At 40.3% G+C, this 22036-nt stretch overlaps 1 protein-coding gene across 5 annotated transcripts in view; it reads left to right on the forward strand.

Moving 5' to 3' along the window:
- LOC104600457 (sec34-like family protein) overlaps positions 1 to 22036 on the forward strand; it is a 128223-nt gene that overhangs the window by 40764 nt on the left and 65423 nt on the right. For 3 of the 5 annotated variants that reach the window (XM_010263386.3, XM_088893300.1, XM_010263383.3), the window contains exons 8-14: positions 549 to 634; positions 803 to 869; positions 993 to 1055; positions 1137 to 1238; positions 12997 to 13101; positions 13245 to 13337; positions 16125 to 16213. In XM_010263386.3, the coding sequence (XP_010261688.1) occupies positions 549 to 634; positions 803 to 869; positions 993 to 1055; positions 1137 to 1238; positions 12997 to 13101; positions 13245 to 13337; positions 16125 to 16213 (605 nt within the window). The remainder of the gene's footprint in view (positions 1 to 548; positions 635 to 802; positions 870 to 992; positions 1056 to 1136; positions 1239 to 12996; positions 13102 to 13244; positions 13338 to 16124; positions 16214 to 22036) is intronic. The other 2 variants (XM_010263384.3, XM_010263385.3) reach the window with 2 other exon arrangements.

Raw genomic sequence — 22036 nt, forward strand, 5'->3', positions numbered from 1 at the left:
GAACCAGACCTTTTCCTCCTTGTCATCTCTTCTACTCTTCTCCTTTCTCTCTTCTCTCTTTTCCTTGACTGTTATCAGTCTAACAGGCAGGCCGAACTCTAATAGAAGTAAAATAAGATGATTTGTTTACATGCAGAGAAGATCATCTGCAGCACCAGTGAAAAGAATTGATGTGTTGTAATTCGAAGGGTCGGTCTATAAGAGCTAGGGACAGACCAAAAAATACATGAGTTGTAGCAGAGAAGGATTCATGTAGCTGAACCCATATAGTTGGGACAAGGCTTACTTGAGTTGATTATCTTTTGCATTAGGTCCTCAGATATCATATAACCCATCACAAGTAACTATTGGTTTGTGATCTATTCTCTTCTGCATACATTCTTACCCGTAGGATCAGATTTTGTTCCAACTCTTTGATTATCATAAGTTAAATTTGTTTTTATGTTGTTATTGATGGAAAATCTTGCACTGATGAATAAAATATTACCCTGTGCGTCTTTGTTAAATTATATTGATTGTTTAATTACATGCTTCTTACTTGTATGCAGGTTGCTACCAATTTTTACTCTCTGAACATGAATGCTGAAAATGGAAACTTTCTTCCGTTGCTAAAAAGATTGGATGAGTGTATTTCGTAAGTGAAGATAGATTTTCAAATCAGTGTATATATCACTATATCTATGTGCTTCTGAAAATTTTAATCTGAACTTTGCTGCTTTATCAAAACTGATAATCAATGGTTTCTTATGAATTTGTGAGGCATAGATTTTGCACTTATCTTTTTTTTCTTTGACAAGCTTAGGTATGTCGAAAGCAATCCACAGTATGCTGAATCAAGTGTTTACTTGGTTAAATTTCGACAACTTCAGGTAGCCAAGTACTTCTGATTTTTAAAAGTTTATCATTATGATCTAGTTGATTATATTAAAAGGCAGGTGGCCATGGGTAAAGCTTCTTTGGTTTTACATCCTCCTCTTGCATCCTTTTTACAGTCTCGAGCATTGGGAATGATTCGGTCTCACGTACTCTCTGTTCTCAAAAGTGCTTCTTCTCAGGTAGCTATTCCCCCTTCCAATGTTGATAAGTCTTTGCACAATGTATTGTTTTGGATATGTAGTATTTATTTTCTTTATCAGGTCCAGGCTGTAATTCGGGGTAGTGGTGGTAGCAAAATAGCTGTTTCTGAGGGTGTGGAGGCATCTGTTATTTATGTTCGCTTTAAGGCAGCAGCTGGTGAGGTATAATAGATTTTCTTTATTCAGCATGTTGGTTATGACTTATGACTTACAAGCTAGTGTACCTTACATACGTATCCATGCTTTTGGTGTTTAATACAGTCACTGAAATATGATAATTTTTTGTGAGAGTGATGATTGAAGCAAAGTGGGGGGATTAAAGCTGATGGTGAATTTGTTTGTGCAGATCTAATCTGAAAATCAATATGGACAAAAGTAGTATGGTGGGGAGGGTGCTCAGTTACATCGTGGCCTATGAACTATTTAGGTCTTCTGTTAGGTGCAAACCCCAAGGAGAGTAGATTTTAGAATCTAGTTGTAGTAAGGTTTGAAAGAGGTTAGCCATTTGGAAGTAGAATTACACCTATTTGGGGGATAGGATCACTTTGATAAAGTCCACTCTTTGCAATCTATTAGTCTACTATCTCTTAGTTTTTAGGATTCTTAGAAGGAGGCAAAAAAGTTAGAAAAAATCATGAGGGATTTTCTGTGGGAGCTAGGAGAAGGCAGAAAGGACCGTTTGGTTAAGTGGGAGATTGTTTGTAGAAGTAAGAGAAAGGGTGGTTTGGGGTTAAGGAATGTGATAAAGAAGAATACAGTTTTGTTGAGGAAATGGCTAGGGGGGGGGGGGGGGGGAGAGAGAGAGAGAGAGATGTTGGTATCATCCCTCAATTCTTTGGCTTTGTCATGGCTAGGAAGGTGGTTTCTGTCCTCGGGCAACTTTGGCTTTGTCATGGAAAGCTATCAATGGTATCATCCCTCAATTCTTAAGGTTTGTCAGGTAAGATGTTGGTACTAGGATTCTATCTTGTCTTGGGAAGATGTTTGGATTGGTAATTCTTCTCTTAAGGACCATTTCCCTGCTTTGTATTCTATTTCTTTGTTTAAAAATGAGCCTATTTTAAGGTTTCTCACTCATCCTTTGTTTCTTGTGAATTCTAATTGGGATTTTGGCTTCAGAAGGAGACTAAGAGACAGTAAGCTTACTAAGGTTGCCGAGTTGTTAGAAGCCTTGGGGAAAGCTTGTTTTGATTTATCTTTTCTTGATAGATGTGTTTGGACTCCCCATCCAACAGTTTTTTCCCCTCTTGTGCCTCTTTCTTTGGGTTTCTGTGTTCTTGTACCCTTGTTCAACCTTTCTCCAAAGAAATTTGTTTTAGTCCTATTCTCCCTAGAGTTGGTGCCTTTTGTTGGGAAGTTTTTCATGGGAAGATCAATACTTTGGATAATCTGCAAAAAAGGGGATGTCTTCTTTGTGTGTCCTTGAATTGGTGCATTCTTTGCAAGGCTGATGGGGAAAGTTGTTACCACATACTAATCTCCTGTCCATTTGTTGCAGGTATTTGGGAGTGGTTCATATCTTTATTTGGGTGCAAGTGGGCCACACCATTGGATATGAGTGGGTTGTTTGGTCCAACCACCTTTTAGCTCCCAAGGAAAAGTGGGAGAACTTTATGGAGATGTACAAGGGCAACACTGTTATGGGCCATTTGGGAAGAATTGAATCCAATAATTTTTCTTGAGCCAGCAAGAAGTAAGGAAGATGTGAAAAATTGTGCTATGACGAGGGTATACATTGGGTTAGAACATTGGATATTTTTTCATACCTCTCCTTTGATGACATTTGGAGAAATTGGGGTGAGGTGGCAAGAAGTTCTTCAAGAAGGGGGAGTGTGTGACTTTATCAAGTTAAACTTTGATGGAAGTAGCCTCGGTTACCCGGGCCCTCAGAAATTGGAGGGGTTTTCAGAAATAAAGATGTAAATATCATTGCTTTATTCTCAAGGCCAGTGGGCGTGGGGGACTCAAGGCTATAATTCAAGGGCTACAGATAGTGAAAGAAATGAACTTGAACAGGTTAATTGTTTAAGAAGACTCATTCCTATATTTTTTATCACACCAGTTAAAGTGTTGGCCATGTACAAGGACCCTTGGAGATGGCTTGACAATTAATTAACAAAGAGATCTAGAGAATGTAGCTTAAATTATATAAGAAATAGTTTTAGAAGGGAATAAAAATCACTGTTAGTGTGCAATTCAAAAGCCAGACTTTCAATGTAGATCTCTGCAATTTACGGGTCACAGTTCTTGGAGAAGAATACAATTGTATTGGTGAAGAGTAGGAGATAATTTCGAAGTACTTGCAGCTACAACAGTATCATCCTTCTTCCAACCTCCTCCTTACCGTTTCAAGATCAAGATGTTTCTGGACCAAACTTCTGTACCTGGTCGTATCCTGCAACTCCAAAAAAGTTCTTCTGCAGCTACCACGTAGTTTTCCTTCCTGTAAGTGGTATTCCAGCACAGTATGGAAATTATGTCTTTTTGCAGAACCTTGTTAAGTGAAAATTAGGAATCTGAGTATGGGTATTTATGTCAATTTCCTCTCAGCATAATGTCAGTTATGCAGAGTTGGACTTTTTTTGATCAATAACAAGTGAGTTTCATTAATCATTACTAAATTTAATACAAAAGGGGAGATAAACTATCTTAACTCCCCAAAGAGAGGCAGGGGCCCCATAAGAAAATAAAAAATACAGAACTACAGTTGAACCCAGAACAAAGAATCCCTAAGCACCCCTTGCTTGGCTAACCCATCTGCAAATGAGTTAGCAAATCTCTTCACCCAGCTGTACTTTATCTCAATGTCCTTAGCCAGCCACCTGAATCTTTTCCTTTCATTGCTGTAACTCCACATTCTGCCCAGTCTCCCACCTGGTTCAGATGAAACAGCTCTACTAAGTTTACCAGGGCCACTTCCTTTCTTGGCCACATCAGCATAAGAAAGCCTGCCCCATTGTCCTCCTTTAATTAAAAAAAGGTTGAATTTATTACCTTATATGGATGACTTGTTGATTGGTTTTCCTCTTTTGACTGTTCCACTTCCTTCTAAATTCTTTCCTTCGCAGCATCCTTCTCCTCCACATCCCTATAGCCACGTGTACTCCAGCCTGCCACCTCATTATTGTCTTCAACCTCAGTCTGTCTTTCCCACAGAGACGCTTCAGCTTCAGATGCCAACGATACCTGATACCAAGCACCATCTAAGAAAACTTCGAATGATCGAGGCATATTTTCTGGTTTTATTCCTGCAAATCGAAGCTCTACTGCACGCAAGTTCCTCTGATATATTTCCAGCAGAACTCCTCCCAAGGTTTTCACAATATTTCCAAGGATCAATTCATCCATAAATTAAGAGGAAGTCCTAACAACTTTAATATGAAGCTGCCTTCGAGTTCGATCTCATTGCAGATTGGAGTCCTGTTTTGAATCTTTACCAGACCTCCATCTACATTTACCATATTAAAACTAAGCTCCATGTCACTGACATCGAGAACTGTTTTCCTTTATGCAAACAGAAGTAAAACTGCATCTATTTCAATTCCTACTTTCTGTGCTACTGCATCCAAAATTTTTGTCCAATTCTTAATCACCTTATCAGCCGTTAGGGTCATTTGCCTAGTCCACTTATCTCTCCCTGCTTCAAACATCATTCTCCGCTCTCCAGTGCCCAGTTGAGCATGCTACCACCACAAGTCCTGCAGTGGGGGACTCTGTTCCTCACTATCCTCTTGTATGCTGGGATTTTCCAGAGCCACCTGACTCCCTTGGGTTTGCTCGTCGTTATCTTTGTTAACCATAATCTTATTTTCACTCACCTTCCTTTCAGCAGCTAGAAGAAAGAGATGCGGTTTGTTAGCAAAGGAGGTCCATCCCTGCCCCTTCATCTCCTCTGGCATGCAAATCATTTTTTTTTTCTTGGTGCCAAAGTTCTCTGTAACAAAAATATACCATCCCTTTCCATTCCTTCTCAACTCCACTTCAAAGCTTTCTCTGATAACACCATGGAGTTTTTCCAACCTTCTTCCCTGCAAGAATTAGCTGCACCATTGACAAAGCCCTTCAACCAGAGCGTTGCTTTTTCTGGTAGGAGGATTGTCTCTCTGCTGCCTTCTCTAATTTCAGCAGACTCTTACTTTAGACCAACTATGTTCGAACCTGAAGTTTTTTGCTTCAATCATCGGCTCAGATCACCACCTATCAGCCATCCTGAAATCACTGTTGCCTCTCACCTCTCGCTCCATTATCTGTGGGAGGCGATCTCAAGTGCTAGCAATTGAGCATTTTCATCCAACTTTGCCCTGTTCCAAGCCATGTCCCCAACATGAGAAATTGCATTAAAATGAAAAGCCTGGGTACCACAGGGGAGAAGTGATGGGAGTTGCCAGATGTCAAACCCTGTAAAGAAAAGAATTCGATTGATTATGCAGAGTTGGACTTGAATGTATATTTCTGAAAATTCTAGGTACTTGATTGTTGCACTTGAAAGTTCAGACCCTTAAGTGTTACTACCCCCAAAGTACTGGATGCCTATCTTGAATTTACCCTTTTTTTGTTTTGAATTAATGAGCTGCCTTTTTGAGGCTTGGTGTAGGATGGGTAGGGATCCCTACAGATTTAGCAATGGTGGGCTAGAAGGGAGTAAATCTGATATGAGATACAGGGAAGAGAATTAAATCTGTAAATAGTGAGATGTTCAAATCTGTATAGATGGAGAGAGAATAAGAAGCTTGACCTGGAATTATATCTAAACTCTAATTAGCAGAGTTTTCAACCTGTCATTGACCCGGATGGTTGAACCATTCAAACTGCCACCTGGTCTCAATTCCAGGTCCGGTTCTCCTAAAATCCAGAGTTCCTTGAAAACCCGTTTACTTGGTCAAGAACCATCCGACTCAGGCGGTTGAACTGTTGACCTGTTCAACCTGGTCAATGGGTCATGGGTTGCACACTAAAACTTATGGAGGCCATAACTTTGTTTTTGATTGTCTGATTGGGGTGATCTTTGTATTGGTGTAACTTTTCGCAAACTACACATCCCAAGGAGCTGAAGGCACCTTGCCCCTCTATTTTTGCCAAAAAAATCCTTTTGGGCTCAAATCCCAACTTTTAGCATTTTTATAAATAAAAAATAAAAACTGAAATAAAAAGATAAATTAAACATAAAATAATACTTATATATACATATATTATGTGTAGAATATAATTATACATTATTTATTAATATAATACATGTTTATACATATATATACACATATATGCATATTAATATGCATTATTATATGCTGACATGTCCTGGTCTGACCTGTCCGACCTGGACGGTCAAACTGGTGACCCATGACTTGGAGGCAAGAATGGTTCAGCCTCCAGGTTGGTTTTTAAAACATTGCTAATTAGAAGACAACAGAAAGAGTTCCAGATCTGTAATACTGAAAGAAAGAGAGGAGCAGAGAAGAGAAAAGAAGAGATGACAGAGAGAAGAAATCATAGTCTATTATTCAAATTCCAACTCAATTTTATTTCACATTCAAATTCATTGCAGTTAGGTCAGCCAGTCCAACAAGACACATCATCAAAGGCAGTATTTAAAACACTCCAAAACACCTAAACTAACAGATCAACACTTACTAATACGATTCACCATCATCACCTACTAGAATGCTTAGAGGCTTAAAATCAATAAAACTTAAATTACAAAATTTCCCTTTTGGTGCCCAAAGAATAGGTTGAATATTTTTCAAACTACTAACCTTATCAATATGCCCAAGACCATTGATAACTTAAATAGGACCTAATTTAGAGATCACTTAGGTTAGTTGGACACCTAGGAACCTTGTGTGGTCCCATGCGTGAAAACCCCAAATTTACCTAGGAGCCACCTGAAATGTGGAAATTGCATGAAGGCCTTTTTCCTTCTTTTTCTTATTTACCTGGCATTAAGGTCTGAAGTCCATTCCTTTCTTGATTTGATTTCCTCATTTTCGATTCTCCTCTATATGTTTGTAGAGCAAGAGCAAGTGAAGAGAGGAGAGGAGAAGAGAGAAGAGAGGTGAGTCGTGTGACTGAAAGCCCTCTAGAATTTAGGGGGCGAAAGAATGATTTTATTATTTATACAAGTACAGTCGAACAATATAAACAGAGGAGAAATTCCAATAGTACCCTTATGGTACTAAACCTGAATACATAAACAACTGTCAACACTCCCCCTCAAGTTGGAGCATAGATATCAATCATGCCCAACTTGTCACAAAGATCATGATGTCTGGAAAGGTTTAAACCCTTTGTAAAGATGTCTGCAAGCTGGTTCTCAGAAGTGACATGGGGGGTACATACTTCGCCTGTGATAACTTTCTCTTTGATAAAATGCTTGTCAACTTCGATGTGCTTTGTTCTATCATGTAGCACCGGATTGGCAGCAATGCTTATAGCTGATTTGTTATCACAAAATAGAGTTATAGGTTTGGTCACTAGGAAACCCAACTCCCCCAACAAATTCTTTATCCACATGCCTTCAGCGACCCCGTGGGCCATAGCACGATATTCAGCTTCAGCACTGGATCTAGCCACCACATTTTGCTTTTTACTCCTGACAAGATTCCCTCCTATAAAGGTGCAGTAGCCATTGGTAGACTTTCTATCACTTTGGGATCCAGCCCAATCTGCATCTGTATAAACTTCAACTTTCAAATGTCCGTGCTTTTGAAATAACAAACCAGTACCCGGATACTTCTTTAGATATCGGAGGATTCTCTCTGCTGCTTCAAGATGAGAAGACCTAGGAGCATGCATGAACTGACTGAGGACACCAACAACATATGCAATGTCTGGGCGAGTCATAGAAAGGTATAACAATCTCCCTACAAGCCTCTGAAACTGTTTCACATCCTTGAGAGATTCACCATAGTTGTCACCTAATTTATGGTTGGGGTCAATGGGAGAGTCAACTGGCTTCACCCCCATCTTCCCAATGTCCTGAAGTAAATCTAGGACATATTTCCTTGGAGAAATGAAGATACCCTTCTTTGATCGGGCAACTTCAATTCCAAGGAAATATCTGGCAGGTCCTAGATCCTTCACTTCAAACTGAGTGGCAAGAAAAAGTTTCAATTTCTGAATTTCATCCTCCCAATCACCAGTAACAATTATGTCATTCACATATACAATTAGAGCAGCAATTTTACCTTCTCCATTTTTCACAAACAGTGTGTGATCTGATTGACATTGCCTGTATCCTTTCTGCTGAACTGCCACATGGAATCTGCTGAACCAAGCTCTTGGTGATTGTTTCAGCCCGTATAAGGACTTCTTCAACTTGCACACTTTCTGTTCATTGCCATGGGCTAGAAAACCAGGAGGTTGAATCATGTACACTTCCTCTTCAAGGTCACCATTCAAGAATGCATTCTTGATGTCCAGGTGGTGTAAAACCCAATCCAGATTAGCCGCAAGAGAGAAAAGGACTCTAATGGAATTCATCTTGGCAACAGGGGCAAAAGTTTCTGCATAATCAACTCCATGCACTTAGTAAATCCCTTTGCCACTAAGCGAGCTTTATACCTTTCCACTGTTCCATCAGCCTTATGCTTGACTGTGAACACCCATTTACATCCAACTGAAACCTTTCCCTTAGGAAGATCAACAAGTTCCCATGTGCCATTTTTGTGAAGGGCATTAATTTCTTCCCTCATGGCATTTGTCCATTCAGGAACTGAAAGAGCTTTTGCCACATTCTTAGGGATAGGGACACTGTCAATAGAGGTAAGGAAAGCACGGAATGAGGGTGAAATGTTCTCATAGGAGACAAAGTTGGAAATGGGATGTTTAGTGGTGCACAATCTAACACCCTTCCTGTGAGCAATAGGACGGTCAAGATCATTAGCAGTAGAGGAATCATTTTCAATAGATTCAAGAACATCATTGGGAGCCAAAATACCTGACTGAGTATGATCCTCCCCCGAGGAGTCTGGTGGCACTGGAGGTACAATTTCCGGATTCTCTACAGCTCTTGAATTTGGTTGGTCTTTGCGACGACGAGAAAAAACACGAAAAGGTGGAGGGTCAGGGAGAGAGGGAAGCTGAACCAGTTTCTCCTCATGCCTACATTCCCCCTGAGGATAAACAGGATAGAAAGGCTCATCTTCGAAGAAAGAAACATCCATGGAGGCATAGAATTTACGAGAAACATGATCAAAACAACGGTATCCCTTTTGAGTGAAGGAGTAACCAAGAAATATGCAAGGGATAGCACGAGAATCCAATTTCCCATGGGTGGGAGACAGATTTTGGACAAAACACCGACAACCAAGGACACGAGGAGGAATAGAAAGAAGGGGAGCCTTAGGAAAGAGAAGTTGATGTGGGGCTTTGTACTCTAACCGACGAGAGGGCATACGGTTTATAAGGTAAGTGGAACAAAGAATAGTTTCAAGCCAAAACCGTTTGGGAACATTCATATGAAGTAGTAAACCCCGAGCCACTTCAAGAAGATGTCAGTTCTTCCGTTCGACCACACCATTTTGTTGTGGTGTGCGGGCACAAGAGCTACAGTGAAGGGAACTATGCGAAGCAAAAAATTCCGTGAGGTCATTATGAAAAAATTCTTTTGCATTGTCTGATTGAAAAATTTGGATTTCAGTTTGAAATTGAGTGAAGACCATCCGCTGGAAATCTTGAATGATTTTTGGTACTTCTTCCCTGGTTCGCATCGGGTATACCCAAGTATATCTAGAATAATCATCAATGAGGGTAATGAAATACTTGTAGCCACTCTCAGATGGTAAAGTAATAGGGCCCCACACATCAGAATGAACGATGTGAAACGGAGATTCATATTTACTATTTCTTTGAAGAAAATGAGTTCTACAATGCTTACTCAACTGACACGTTTGACAAGAAAAATAAAAAACAGACGTTGACTTAAACAGTTTTGGGAATACAACTTTCAAAGACTCAAAAGACAAATGACCAAGATGACAATGCCATAAATAGACTTTTTTCTTACAGGACTGACTCATAGACTGACTCATAGACTCTGTAACATGAAGACCAACCTTATTCTCCAGCATGTAAAGTCCATCAGCCATACGACCCCTATCAGTCGTCCTCCCCGAGGCCAGATCCTGAATCACACAATGAGAAGGGAAAAAATTCACTGAGCAATTCAAGGAATTAGTAACACTACTAACAGAGAACAAATTAATGGGAAAATTAGGAACATGAAGAACATCAGAAAGGGTAAGGCCAAGAGGAAGAAAGAGAGTTCCTTGACCAGTTATGGAAGAGTATGATCCATCGGCTAGTCTCAACTTGTCTCTTGCAGAAAGAGGGTGATAGGTTTGAAAGTAAGAGGACGTACCAGTCATATGTTTTGATGCTCCAGAATCAATGATCCATGGAGAGTTAGGGGTGTGAGAAGCAACATGGAAAGCAGTGGCAGGGTTACCTGACGTGGATGCAAATGAGGTTGAAGGAGGAGCATCCATCTGACGAATTGCTCTACCATAGAGCTCTAAATGGTCACGGAAGGAATTCATAATGTCCTCCCTTGGGTCCAGTGAGATGTGTCTGAGTCACAGTAGAAATGGGGGGCTGATTCTCCCGAGTAGCCATGTTGGCCATGTGATGTTTCTTTGTATTTTGCTGTCCGTACTTCTTATTCACCTCTGAACCTTGCTTCTTAGTCAGATCTTGAGCCCATTTTGGTTTCCCATGAAGATCCCAACAGGTATCTTTGGTGTGTCGGGGTTTCTGGCAATGAGTGCACCACAATTTTTCCTTATCTTCTGTTTTTTTCTGGAGATCTCCTTTCCGGGAAGAAGATCCCACACCAGTAGATACACCCCCTTTTGCAACCAACACAACAGCATCCCCACCAGGGCTGTTCATCAAATTTCTCCTGCTTTTCTTCAGACTGTACAAGAGCATAGACTTCCTGAACAGATGGGAGATCCTTAGAGCTGAGAATCTGAACCCTGATAGATTCATACATAGGATTCAGACCATGTAAGAATGCAAACACCCTTTGCTGGGAGACAAGCTGTTTGTACTTCTTAGCATCCTCATCACACTTCCAATCCACACTCTGGTAGTGATCCAACTCCTTCCAGACGAATGTTAAGTCAGAGTAATAGACCGATAAACACCTCTCCCCCTATCTACAAGTAGAAGATGCTGCCTGCAGTTGATAAATTTTGGCATAGTGTCGCAATTCTGAATATGTAGACTTTGCTTGTTCCCAGATTTCATTCGCAGTTTCAGCCCACATGAAATTCTTCCTGATTTGAGGTTGCATGGAAACCAAGAGGCAGGACATAACAATACTGTTCTCCTGATTCCATCTATCATATTCAGCACTCCCGGAGGATGGTTTTTTTATCCTCCCACTAATATAGCCTATCTTCCCCCTTGCAGTGATGTATAATTTGATCCCTCTTGACCACTCCAGGTAATTTAAACCATCAAGAGGGACAACAGCCATGGGAAAGGATAGGTCACCCCCACCCATTCCATTCAGCATTGAGGAAACTTCAGATGTGGTTGAATCTTCACTGCCCATGATATCTGAATAAAAAAAAATGAAACAACAACCAAAAAGGTACAGCCGTACAAGGCTATTTCAGAGATAGGTCCTTCTGACCACCGGTTTCACTGAGAGCAAAAAAAAAAAGAGCACTGCTGTTGGAGTACAAGAACAGGTCCTTCTGACCTACAGTTTCACTGAGAACAAACAATAAACTGAACACTGCTGTTGCAGTACTGAAACAGGTCCTTCTGACCTACGGTTTCACTGAAACAAGTCTGCACACTGCTGTTGCAGTACAAGAACAGGTCTGAATGACCTAATTAGTAGGCCTGATAGCTAACCAGTCAAGGAGATCAATAGGGTAGCTGAACAGTCAATCAATAAGATTAATATTGAGCAGACAATCAATCGGCTAAACAGACCATCAACAGTCCACAATACCAACAAAAAAAAGGTTTGAATACAGTTACTGTGTTAAGGAATACAGTCACTTAACAGTAGGGCAGCCGAACAGTTCATCAAACAGTAGGCAGTCGAACAGACAACAGTAGGGTAGCCGAACAGACAAGGATGATAGTACCTCTTTTAGTTTCAGATGATAGTCTCCCTTATGGTAAACCAGAACTCCTGCTGCGAATCCTCAAACAATAGGCAGCCGAACAGAAGATGAGCAATACTTCTTTTAGTTTCAGATGATAGCCTTTCTGAAGACAGAACACCCTCTACAAACTGCAAACAATAGTCTCTCTACAGTCGAGCAGACAGGAGGAGCAATTTCTGGGCTGGAAGACGAAAAGACTCTGTAACTTCTGGGTCGAACTGACTTCACCAGATTAGGAGTTCTATTGGAGACAGCACTGGATGCAACAGTAGTTAGCTTGACATCACCCTTCAGGCCTGGACGACTTGCTCTGATACCATGTTGAGCAAGAGCAAGTGAAGAGTGGAGAGGAGAAGAGAGAAGAGAGAAGAGAGGTGAGTCGTGTGACTGAAAGCCCTCTAGAACTTAGGGGGCGAAAGAATGATTTTATTATTTATACTAGTACAGTTGAACAATATAAACAGAGGAGAAATTCCAACAGTACCCTTATGGTACTAAACCTGAATACATAAACAACTGTCAACAATGTTTTTTTTTTTTTTTTTTCCCCTTGGTGCTTAATAATATTTTCTTTGTTGTCTATGGTGAAATAAAGCCATTTCTCTAGAATAAAAAATACCCACCTCTTGCCCTTTGTATGCATGTCTGGAGGTTTGGCGTTAACAACAGGACAAAATCTGGCAAAATCCTCATGACTGGGTCTTGATGCTATGGAGATTAAATTTTGATTGGTTGATCTCTCTTTTGTTTGACTAATAGAAAATCAGAGATGACTAAATTGTTTTAAAATTTTGCAGCTCAAGCCAGTGTTGGAGGAAATTGAAAGCAGATCATCAAGGAAAGAATATTCTCTGGTTCTTACAGAGTGCCACAGATTATACTGTGAACAGCGCCTTTCCTTGGTGAGTTGATGGTTAATCATTCTCTCTCTCTCTCTCTACATGCGCACACACATACGCACCATAAATAATACTATTTCTTCCCTTCTATTTAGTCATCTATTGCTATTGTAATAATTTATTCCTGTTTTGTTTATGGCCTTTAGGTACGAGGCATAGTGCATCAACGGATCTCTGAATTTTCAAAGAAAGAGGCTTTGCCATCATTGACTAGATCTGGATGTGCGTACTTAATGCAGGTGGACCTTACAATTAAAGTGTAGTTCTTTTTCATTCAAAACAGGATGTCCAGTGGCAAGTGGTGGAAAGAAAAAGATGTAACTGTTGTTCCATTTGTTTAAAAATTCATCTCTTGTCCTTCACAGGTCATTTTGTTTTCATGATAAGATCAGGATATTTGAGTATAATCTTTAGAAAATAATAGAAATTTTGTTTCTCCCCTTCTATAATCTATACACAAAAGGGATCAAAGTCTTTGGTTTTGCTAGCTTCAGACAATTTTGTTGACTAAAATTCTTATGGCACAATTTTAGATGCACAGATGCTCATGGTATAGGAATCTGGATTAGCTGCACTCAATGGCCGTGTCAAGGGCTGTTTCGCCAATAATAATGCCCCATGTCATCCATCAAGTGTATATGCTCCACAACCACTCAATGGTTGTGGGGCATATACACAGCCATCGAGTGCTGCTTATCCAAACTTGAATTTTAGCAACTTTTGTAAATGGGATGTGGCTCTTCTTACATGTATTAATACAATTTAGCTTATTCAAATTCATCTGTCCCTGTGATATGGAGTGCTTGTGTAGAAACCACTGATGTGGTCCCCACCTCTTTCTATTGTACTCGTATACAACTATTAGTTATTTAAGTCAGTCCACAATTAGTTATTAGTCTTTTATTAGGATTTTATTTATTAGTCTTTATTATGATTTTATTTTTGCCATGTAAGCAGTCTTATCCTTACTTCAGAATTAATATAAATAGAAAGAGGGGGCGGCAGATTAAGTTTCCTCTTCTTTTCTAAAACCCTTCCTTTGAATTCTTCTTCTTCTCTCTTTCTCCTCTCATTCTCTCCTCTCATCTTCTTAATTTCCTGTTGATTATACACCACAGCTTGGGCTGTTAGTAGTCTCATACGACTACAGCTTGTGCCTGTCCAGTAAATTGTTATTGTTACTTTGATTTACTGATTTTCACTGGTTGTTAAAAGCAAGATGTTTGGACAGTCGATGCTGATATCTACTTATGGTGTATGGTTGTACTGAAAAGATAATGATGGCTCTGTTCAATATCAGAAGGATGTAAAACACTTTCAGAATACCATTATACCTACAATTTCTTGTGGCAGATCATGTTTTTCAGAGTTTTGTTCTCAACAGCAGCAAATTATATTTGTCATTGATTTTGAAGTATTAAGAGCTAGATGTTTACGTGTTCATATGCTCTTGGTGTAAAGCTATCAGCCCCTTTTTTGTATGGTTTGATCTTGGAGGGTCCCTCTTCTTCCATCTATTATAATGTGATACTTACCTTCATAGAGAAACAAAAAAAGAAAAAAAAAACAATTTCTTGTGGCATACCTGAAGGGGGCTTGAGATCCACCGGTTTTTATGTCCTACATAGATCTTGTGATTAAAAACATATCTGACCTTTGGCATTAAATGGTTGGAAAATATTAAAATTCTTAGTTCTATATATCAAGTCAAAATTGACTTGAAAGGCTTGTAAGTTCAGTCCATTGAAGGGTGGGCCTCAATCTCCTTGAGGATTCCATTTGTATTGGAAAAGGATTACAGATGGAAGCTACTTCTGCAATTGAATGCTGTATATTTAATGAAGCCCTGTAGCACATCAATTAGGGTGGGCCTTGGCGAAACGGTTGGGTTGCTCCATTGCTACATGGGTGACCAGGGTTCAAATCTTGGAAACAGCCTTTCTGTATGTGTAGGGGTAAGGCTGCGTACATCTGTCCCTCCCCAGATCATGCATTGGTGGGAGCCTCATGCACTGGTCAAAACCCGCTGACTGACTAGTTTAATTGGAAAACCAGTAAGCTGGTCCTGGTTTTATAGAACCTCCCGGTCACCAAATGAATGGAAGTTTCAAAATGTTAATGATAAGGCTTGAACCCGTAACCTTTTTATTATGTGTATTGTCTAATTGCCATTAATCCATCTCTTTAATTGTATACACTTCCGATTCTTTATTGTATATATTGCTTTAATACACATGTTTTTTAAAGAAAATGCAAGTTAAAAGACTTGAACCCCGGTTATTTACTTTAAAAACTAAAGTTTTAACAATTTACCCATCACATTCAAGTACGATAACAGTTGTATAATGTATTTATATAATCTGCAATATATATGTATATATCATCATGGTTCAACCTCCAGTTTGACTGCAGTTGAACCATTGATTCGTGAACCTTTCCCTTTTCTGGTTCTATGCCCATTCCAGTTCTCTGAACATTGGTTTTATCATTATTTTGTGAGAAAAAAGGTGACTGTTAATTGTTTTGTGAGTAGTGACTATATGTCAAAAAGTAAGAAAATGACAAGATGCGTACCAATATGCATTTTAGGAAAAGACAGTACTCCTCTTTAACAAGAGACTAACCTCTAAGGATCTGCCACTGTACAAAAGGACTATCTAGCTAGGCCATCAATGGTTGTTCTTAAGTTCCTAGAGATCATTTAAGTTGAGCATTCATACTGGACACATTCTCCCTGTTCTCATTTAGATACTATTCCCCATCATTTGGCCCTATTTTATCTCTATGTAGAAGTTATATGATCATGCCTAATATAGTATTGAATATTAGAGATCTTGTTTTTTGTCGTTATTTTATATTCTTTATTCAATCTTCTATCAACAGTTTTATTTATTTGTCTTTTTTCGAAACGTCCTTTTTGCATCCTGAATCTGATTCATGGTGTGTATAAGAAACTTTTTATATGGTGTAAGGAAAGACACATTCAACCACACCACCCTATTTATCTTATAAACTACTTTTTGCAGGTCTGCCAACTTGAACACCAGCTCTTTGATCATTTTTTTCCTTCGTCATCTGAGGATGTATCAAGTTTGGCTCCTTTAATAGACCCCCTGTAAGATTTCTTGCTTGTCATTATAATTTCAGTTGCTTACTTAAAGTGAGCAAATGTGTCTTTTGGTAAGAAATACTATAACATGCCAATCATAAGCATTGATCAAAGAATTAAACAATTGTGCCTTGTCATCAAAGTTAATATTTGGAAGAAGATTTGATATTTAGAATTTGTGAATAATTATGGGTGTTAGAGACCCTGAACAGGTTGATTTTATTAGAGCAAGGCCTATTACTGAGAAGGTATATTCGAAAAAACAAAAAAACGAAAAATCTAGAGGAAGGCCAAGTGCCATATGACACCAGCTGCCTAACGGCTTAACAGATTGTAACCAATTGTAATCAAGAGCTGTTAGATCTGTTAGACATGATGCATGCAACATGTGTAAGAATAAGAAGGGAATAACAAAGGATGCCTTGATTCAGCACTTAATTATCTCTCTCTTTCTTTGTATCTCTCTCCCATTCTCACTTTCAGGAGGAAGCACCCTCTCAAAGTGGTTCTTGAGTTGGGCAAGATCCCAGCATAATTGGTATCAAAGCCTGGTGGTGGAGAGGTTGCCATGCCAAGCACATTATCAGTCATTGGATAAAAAGTGGGGAATGAATCTAAAGTAAAATTCTGGAAAGACCTATGGTCGGGAGATTCTACCCTAGCTGCATCTTTTCCCAGACTTTTCAACCTTTCTCAAGACCAAGAAGCTACTGTTTCTTCCTGCCTTCCGGACCTAACTGCTGAAAACTCCTTGAACCTACACCTTAGAAGACCCCAAGGGACAAAGAGATTTCTGACCTAATTGCTCTTTTACAGACCCTTAAAGAAGTCTACATCTCCACCTCCTCTGACACCCAAATTTGGACCCTCCACCCAATAGGCAAATTCTCTTCTAAGTCTATGTTCAAGGTTCTAACTGCAGGTGAACAAAGCTCTTCCCCTTCAAGAAGATCTGGTGCAGCCATATTCCTTCAAGAGTCTGTTTCTTTGTCTGGGAAGCTTGTCTTCAGAAAATAAACACTTGTGACCTTCTTCAGAAGAACTTGGGAAGACTATTTATCTGTCCTCATGCTTGCTTATTATGCCTAAATGAAGGTGAATCAGCTGATCACATTCTTCTTCATTGTAAATTTTCAAACGATATGGTTCTATTTCTTGAGTCTGGCCTTTGGGGGGGTGGGGTGATTTTAATGCAATAAGAAGGATGGGGGAGGAGAAGGGGGGAAGGGAGGGAAGCGAGAATGTGACAATGAGAAGGTTCAACAACTTCATCCGAAGAAATGGCCTGATAGATCCCCCATTAAATGGGTGCAAATTTACCTGGAAGAATGGGCAGGAGCAGGACCCAGCAATACTCAGAAGACTTGACTTGACAGGTTTTTGTACTATGAAGACTGGGAGGGATATGTAGGAAATATGATTCAAGAAGCATTGCCATATCTGATGTCAGACCATAAACCTGTTGTGTCGAGACAGCTTATAGCACTAAGTGGTCCAAGACCTTTTAAATTTGAGAACATTTGGTTAGGACACCAAAATTTTTTAGGGTGGGAGAAGGAAAAATGGGAGGGTTTCCAGGTGGAAGGATTGGCAGGTTTCAGACTAGCCAGAAAATTTCAGCTACTAAAAGAAGAAATCAAGAAGTGGAATGTCTCAGTGTTTGGCAGGTTTGAATTAAGGAAGGCGATTGTGGATAAGCTGGGGAGGTTGGACAAATGGGAAGAATCAAGGCTTCTGCGCAGGGAGGAGAGGGTGGCTGGAGTCAGATTTGAAAAATCTGATATTCAGAGAAGATGAGAGCTGGAGACAAAAGTCCAGAATGATTTGGTTAAAAGCAGGGGATAGAAACACAGCTTTCTTTCACGCCTATGCCAATGGAAGGAGGAGAAATTTCATCTCAAGAATCAGGAAGGAGGGGAATTGATAGAAAACTGGTTGGAAATTCAGGGGAAGGTGATAGGTTTCTACAAAACATTGTACACATCAAGGATAAGGAGAGAATTAACACTTGGAGATCTGGCACCAAAAATGATGTGTGAAAATTCTGCTATGTGGTTGGAGAGAGAGTTTGGGTCAGAGGAAATCAGAGAAGCTCTTAAAGGTATCATTGGAGACAAAGCACTGGGTCCAGATGGGTTCAATTTTACTTTCATCAAGGCTGGCTGGGAGTGGCTTGAGAAAGACTTTGAGCAAATGTTCAAGGAGTTCCACAGAGAGAAGATTCTAGAGAAAATGATGAATGCCACCTTCATTTCCTTAATTCCTAAGAAGGAAGGTGCAGTGGAGTTGAAGGACTTTAGGCCTATTTGCTTAATCTGTAGCCCGTACAAGCTGCTGGCTAAGGTTCTGTCCAAAAGGTTAAGAAGCGTGCTCCGTGAAGTGGTTGGTGAAGCTCAAATGGCTTTTGTAGAGGGGAAGCAGATGTTGGATGGGGTCCTAGTGGCTAGTGAGTGCATTGATTCCCGCTTGAGGAGTGGTAGACCAGGCCTGATTTGTAAGATTGACTTTGAGAAGGCTTATGATCATGTGGAGTGGGGTTTCTTAGAAGAAATACAAAGCTTGATGGGGTTTGGGGAGAAGTGGAGGGCTTGGATGTTTGCATGCATCTTTCAGGCTTCTAGAGATTGAGGCAAGGATCCTGCGTCTCCACTGTTGTTTGTCATGGTGATGGAGATATTGAACTTATTTCTAGAGAAAAGTGGTCAATTGGGCTTAATTGAGAATTTCAAGGTAGGAGGAGATGGACCTTGCATTACTCATCTGCAATATGCAGATGATACTCTAATTTTTCTGGGTGCAAAGGTGGGACAGCTGCTGGACTTGAGGGCAATGCTGGCAAACTTCAAGTTGTTATCAGGTCTGAAGATTAACCTTTCAAAGAGCATAATAATTGCAGTTGGGGAGGTGGGGAGGGATGTGTTGAGGGAGTGTGCTGATGTCTTGGAATGCAGGATTGGTGTGCTCCCTTTCACTTATTTGGGTTTGCCGATTGATGGTGCAACGAAATCAGTAAATCTGTGGAAACCTCTCTTGGAGAGAGAGTAGAGATACGGCTAGATGGGTGGGAAGACAAATATCTATCCATTGGGGGGGGGGGGAGTGACTCTAATCAGAAGTGTTTTATCTAGCCTTCCAACATACTACTTGTCTCTACTAAAGGTTCCACCTAAGGTAGCTGAAAGGATCGAGAAGCTCCAGAGGGACTTTCTTTGGGAAGGTGTGGCTGGAAGAGGAGGGGGTAAGAAATTTCACTTAGTACGCTGGGATAAGGTGTGTTTGCCAAAGGAGAAGGGTGGGCTTGGGATAAGGAGATGAGAATCTTTAATAGAGCACTCATGGGGAAATGGTTGTGGAGGTTTTATTTAGGAAGAGAAGAGAATTCACTGCGGAGGAGGTCTGTGGCTGGGAAATATGGAATGGTAAGGTTTGGCTGGGAAGCAAGGAGGGTGAGAACTTCATACGGGGTTTGGAAGGGGATCATGGTTCTAAAATCAGATTTTAGGAGGATGAGTAGTGTAGGGTGGGTAAGCTATGCGAGTTATGCCCGACGCTGTACAGATTATCAGAGACTGAGATCACTAAGTGAATGTTATGAAAGAAGGGAGGACCAGTTGATTTGGAGCCCAAAATTTAGGAGGCCTCTGCTGGACAGGGAAGTTGAAGAATGCATCCTGCTATTAGAAAAACTTGAGGGGACACAACCTGTATTTCTGCAGAGAGATAAGCTCTGGTGGAAGGAGGGGAAGAATGGAAAATTCACAGTTAAGTCATGCTATATGGCTCTCAGTGGTTCTATCTCAGCCTCAAGTCACATTAAAGGCATCTGGGGAAACCTAGTCCCCCCAAGAGTTGAGGCTTTGGCCTGGTTGGTAGCCATGGACAGTGTATTGACAGTTGATCACCTGAAATCTAGAGGCTTTAGCATGGCTAACAGATGCTGTCTGTGTGAGGGGCAGGAAGAGGATACTACTCACCTATTCATTTCTTGTAAGTTCTCAAGCTTCTTATGGAAAGTATTCACATCTATGTTTGGGGCCTCAGACTTTCACCCAGCTTCAACAGCAGAAATCTTTTCTACTTGGCCCAGGCTGACTGGGAGCAAGAAGGTAAATTTTCTATGGAGCTGCATACCATTTGCAATCTGTTGGAACATTTGGAAGGAGAGGAACAGAAGGATATTTGATGATAAAGAGTGCAGCACGGACAAGATGGTTGCGGCTGTGGGCAGATCAGTGGTAGACTGGTTGCTGGTTCTTCCAGAGTTCAGCCAAGCAGAAAGAGAAGACTTGGGTTTTAGATTAGGAGAATTCCTGGATTTTCAGATATGTACTGTGGAGAATGTTCTTTAATCTGAATTTTGGTCTTTGTATTCGGGTGACGTCTTGTCACCTATTTGCTGTAACCTCTTTTTCTCTTTAATATATATATATTTTTATTTTTACTTATAAAAAAAAATTCTTGAGTCTGGCTGGTTACAGTTGGGTATTCTCAGGGCATATTCTGGATTTTGTGCATCAGTGGCGAGGAACAGGACTAAGCAAAAGAGTCAAAGTTTATTGGCAAACTATACTACAATCTACATATAGTAATGTGGGGAGTTTGGGAGGAAAGAAACAAATGCCTGTTTGACAAAAAATCCAGGCCCATTGACGAGCTGACCTTAGACATCATCACTTGCCTCTGTAACCTCTGGGATGTCAACTCGGATCTGTTCAGAGGTCTCAGTCAATGACATCAACATAGATGCTCATACCTTTCTGTTTCATCCACACTCTCAACAAGCAAGCTTGAGACAACTACATGTTTTCAATGAAGGTGTGACGACCCTAAACTTTGATGGAAGCGCTTCAGGCAATCCTGGTTTAGCTGGAATTGGAGGTTGTTTAAGGGATGAAAGGGGGACTTTCAGTGGTCCAATTGGTTTGGCTGACTCTACAAAGCTGAAGTAATGGTGGCTCTTATAGGAATCAGAATAGTGAAAAACCTGGGAATTCAGAACTTAATAATTGCAGGGGACTCAGCAACTACCATAAAACGTGTAAAGGAAAAGGAAGGGGGGACCTTGGAGACTGAACTGTTACTTGGTAGAGGCTAGGGACTCCCTGTACTGCCTAAATGCAAGACTAACTCGGATTCCTAGGGAACTAAATCACATAGTAGATGGATTAGCCAAATGGGGTATATTTTTTGGAGAGCTGTATAGTGATAGTATTCCTCCTCTCTAAGCTTTGGGGTTCTACCCCAGCTATGTACATCTTCTCGTGTACTTTTCTTTCTTTAATGAAATTTGGTTAAACTTCCCTAAAAAATGATCAGCCATTGGAGGACAGGATTGATCAATGGAGACTGGTCTGTACAAGGTCTCTGGTGAGCTGAAAAAACTCAAGGAGACGTTGGCGACAATAGTGGTAGGAAGAAGAATGCCCCTGCCACAACACACAATCTAAACGCTTTCCCTCAAGCTGAATATAGATATCTATCATGCCCATCTTGCTACGGTTTTTATTGAGCTTCGACTTGTTGATGCCCTTGGTAAGACAACTAGCAAGTTGATCTTCTTACTTGTCAAAAGGCACACAAATTTCTCCACTGGCTATCCTTTCTCTAATGAAGTGTCTGTCAACCTCAGTGTGTTTTGTGCGATCATGTTGGACTGGATTATGAGGAATGTTTATAGCAGCTTGGTTATCACAGTATAACTGCATTGCTCATTGGAACTTCAACTTGGATTCCAATCTCAGATAACAAGGTCTTCAGCCAAAGCAATTCTGGTACACCATGAACCATAGCTTTATATTTTGCTTTTGCACTAGATTAAGTTACAACTGA

The sequence above is a fragment of the Nelumbo nucifera genome, chromosome 8, assembly GCF_055504915.1.
Source record: "Nelumbo nucifera cultivar China Antique chromosome 8, China Antique-T2T, whole genome shotgun sequence".
In the NCBI taxonomy this organism is placed as follows: domain Eukaryota; kingdom Viridiplantae; phylum Streptophyta; class Magnoliopsida; order Proteales; family Nelumbonaceae; genus Nelumbo; species Nelumbo nucifera.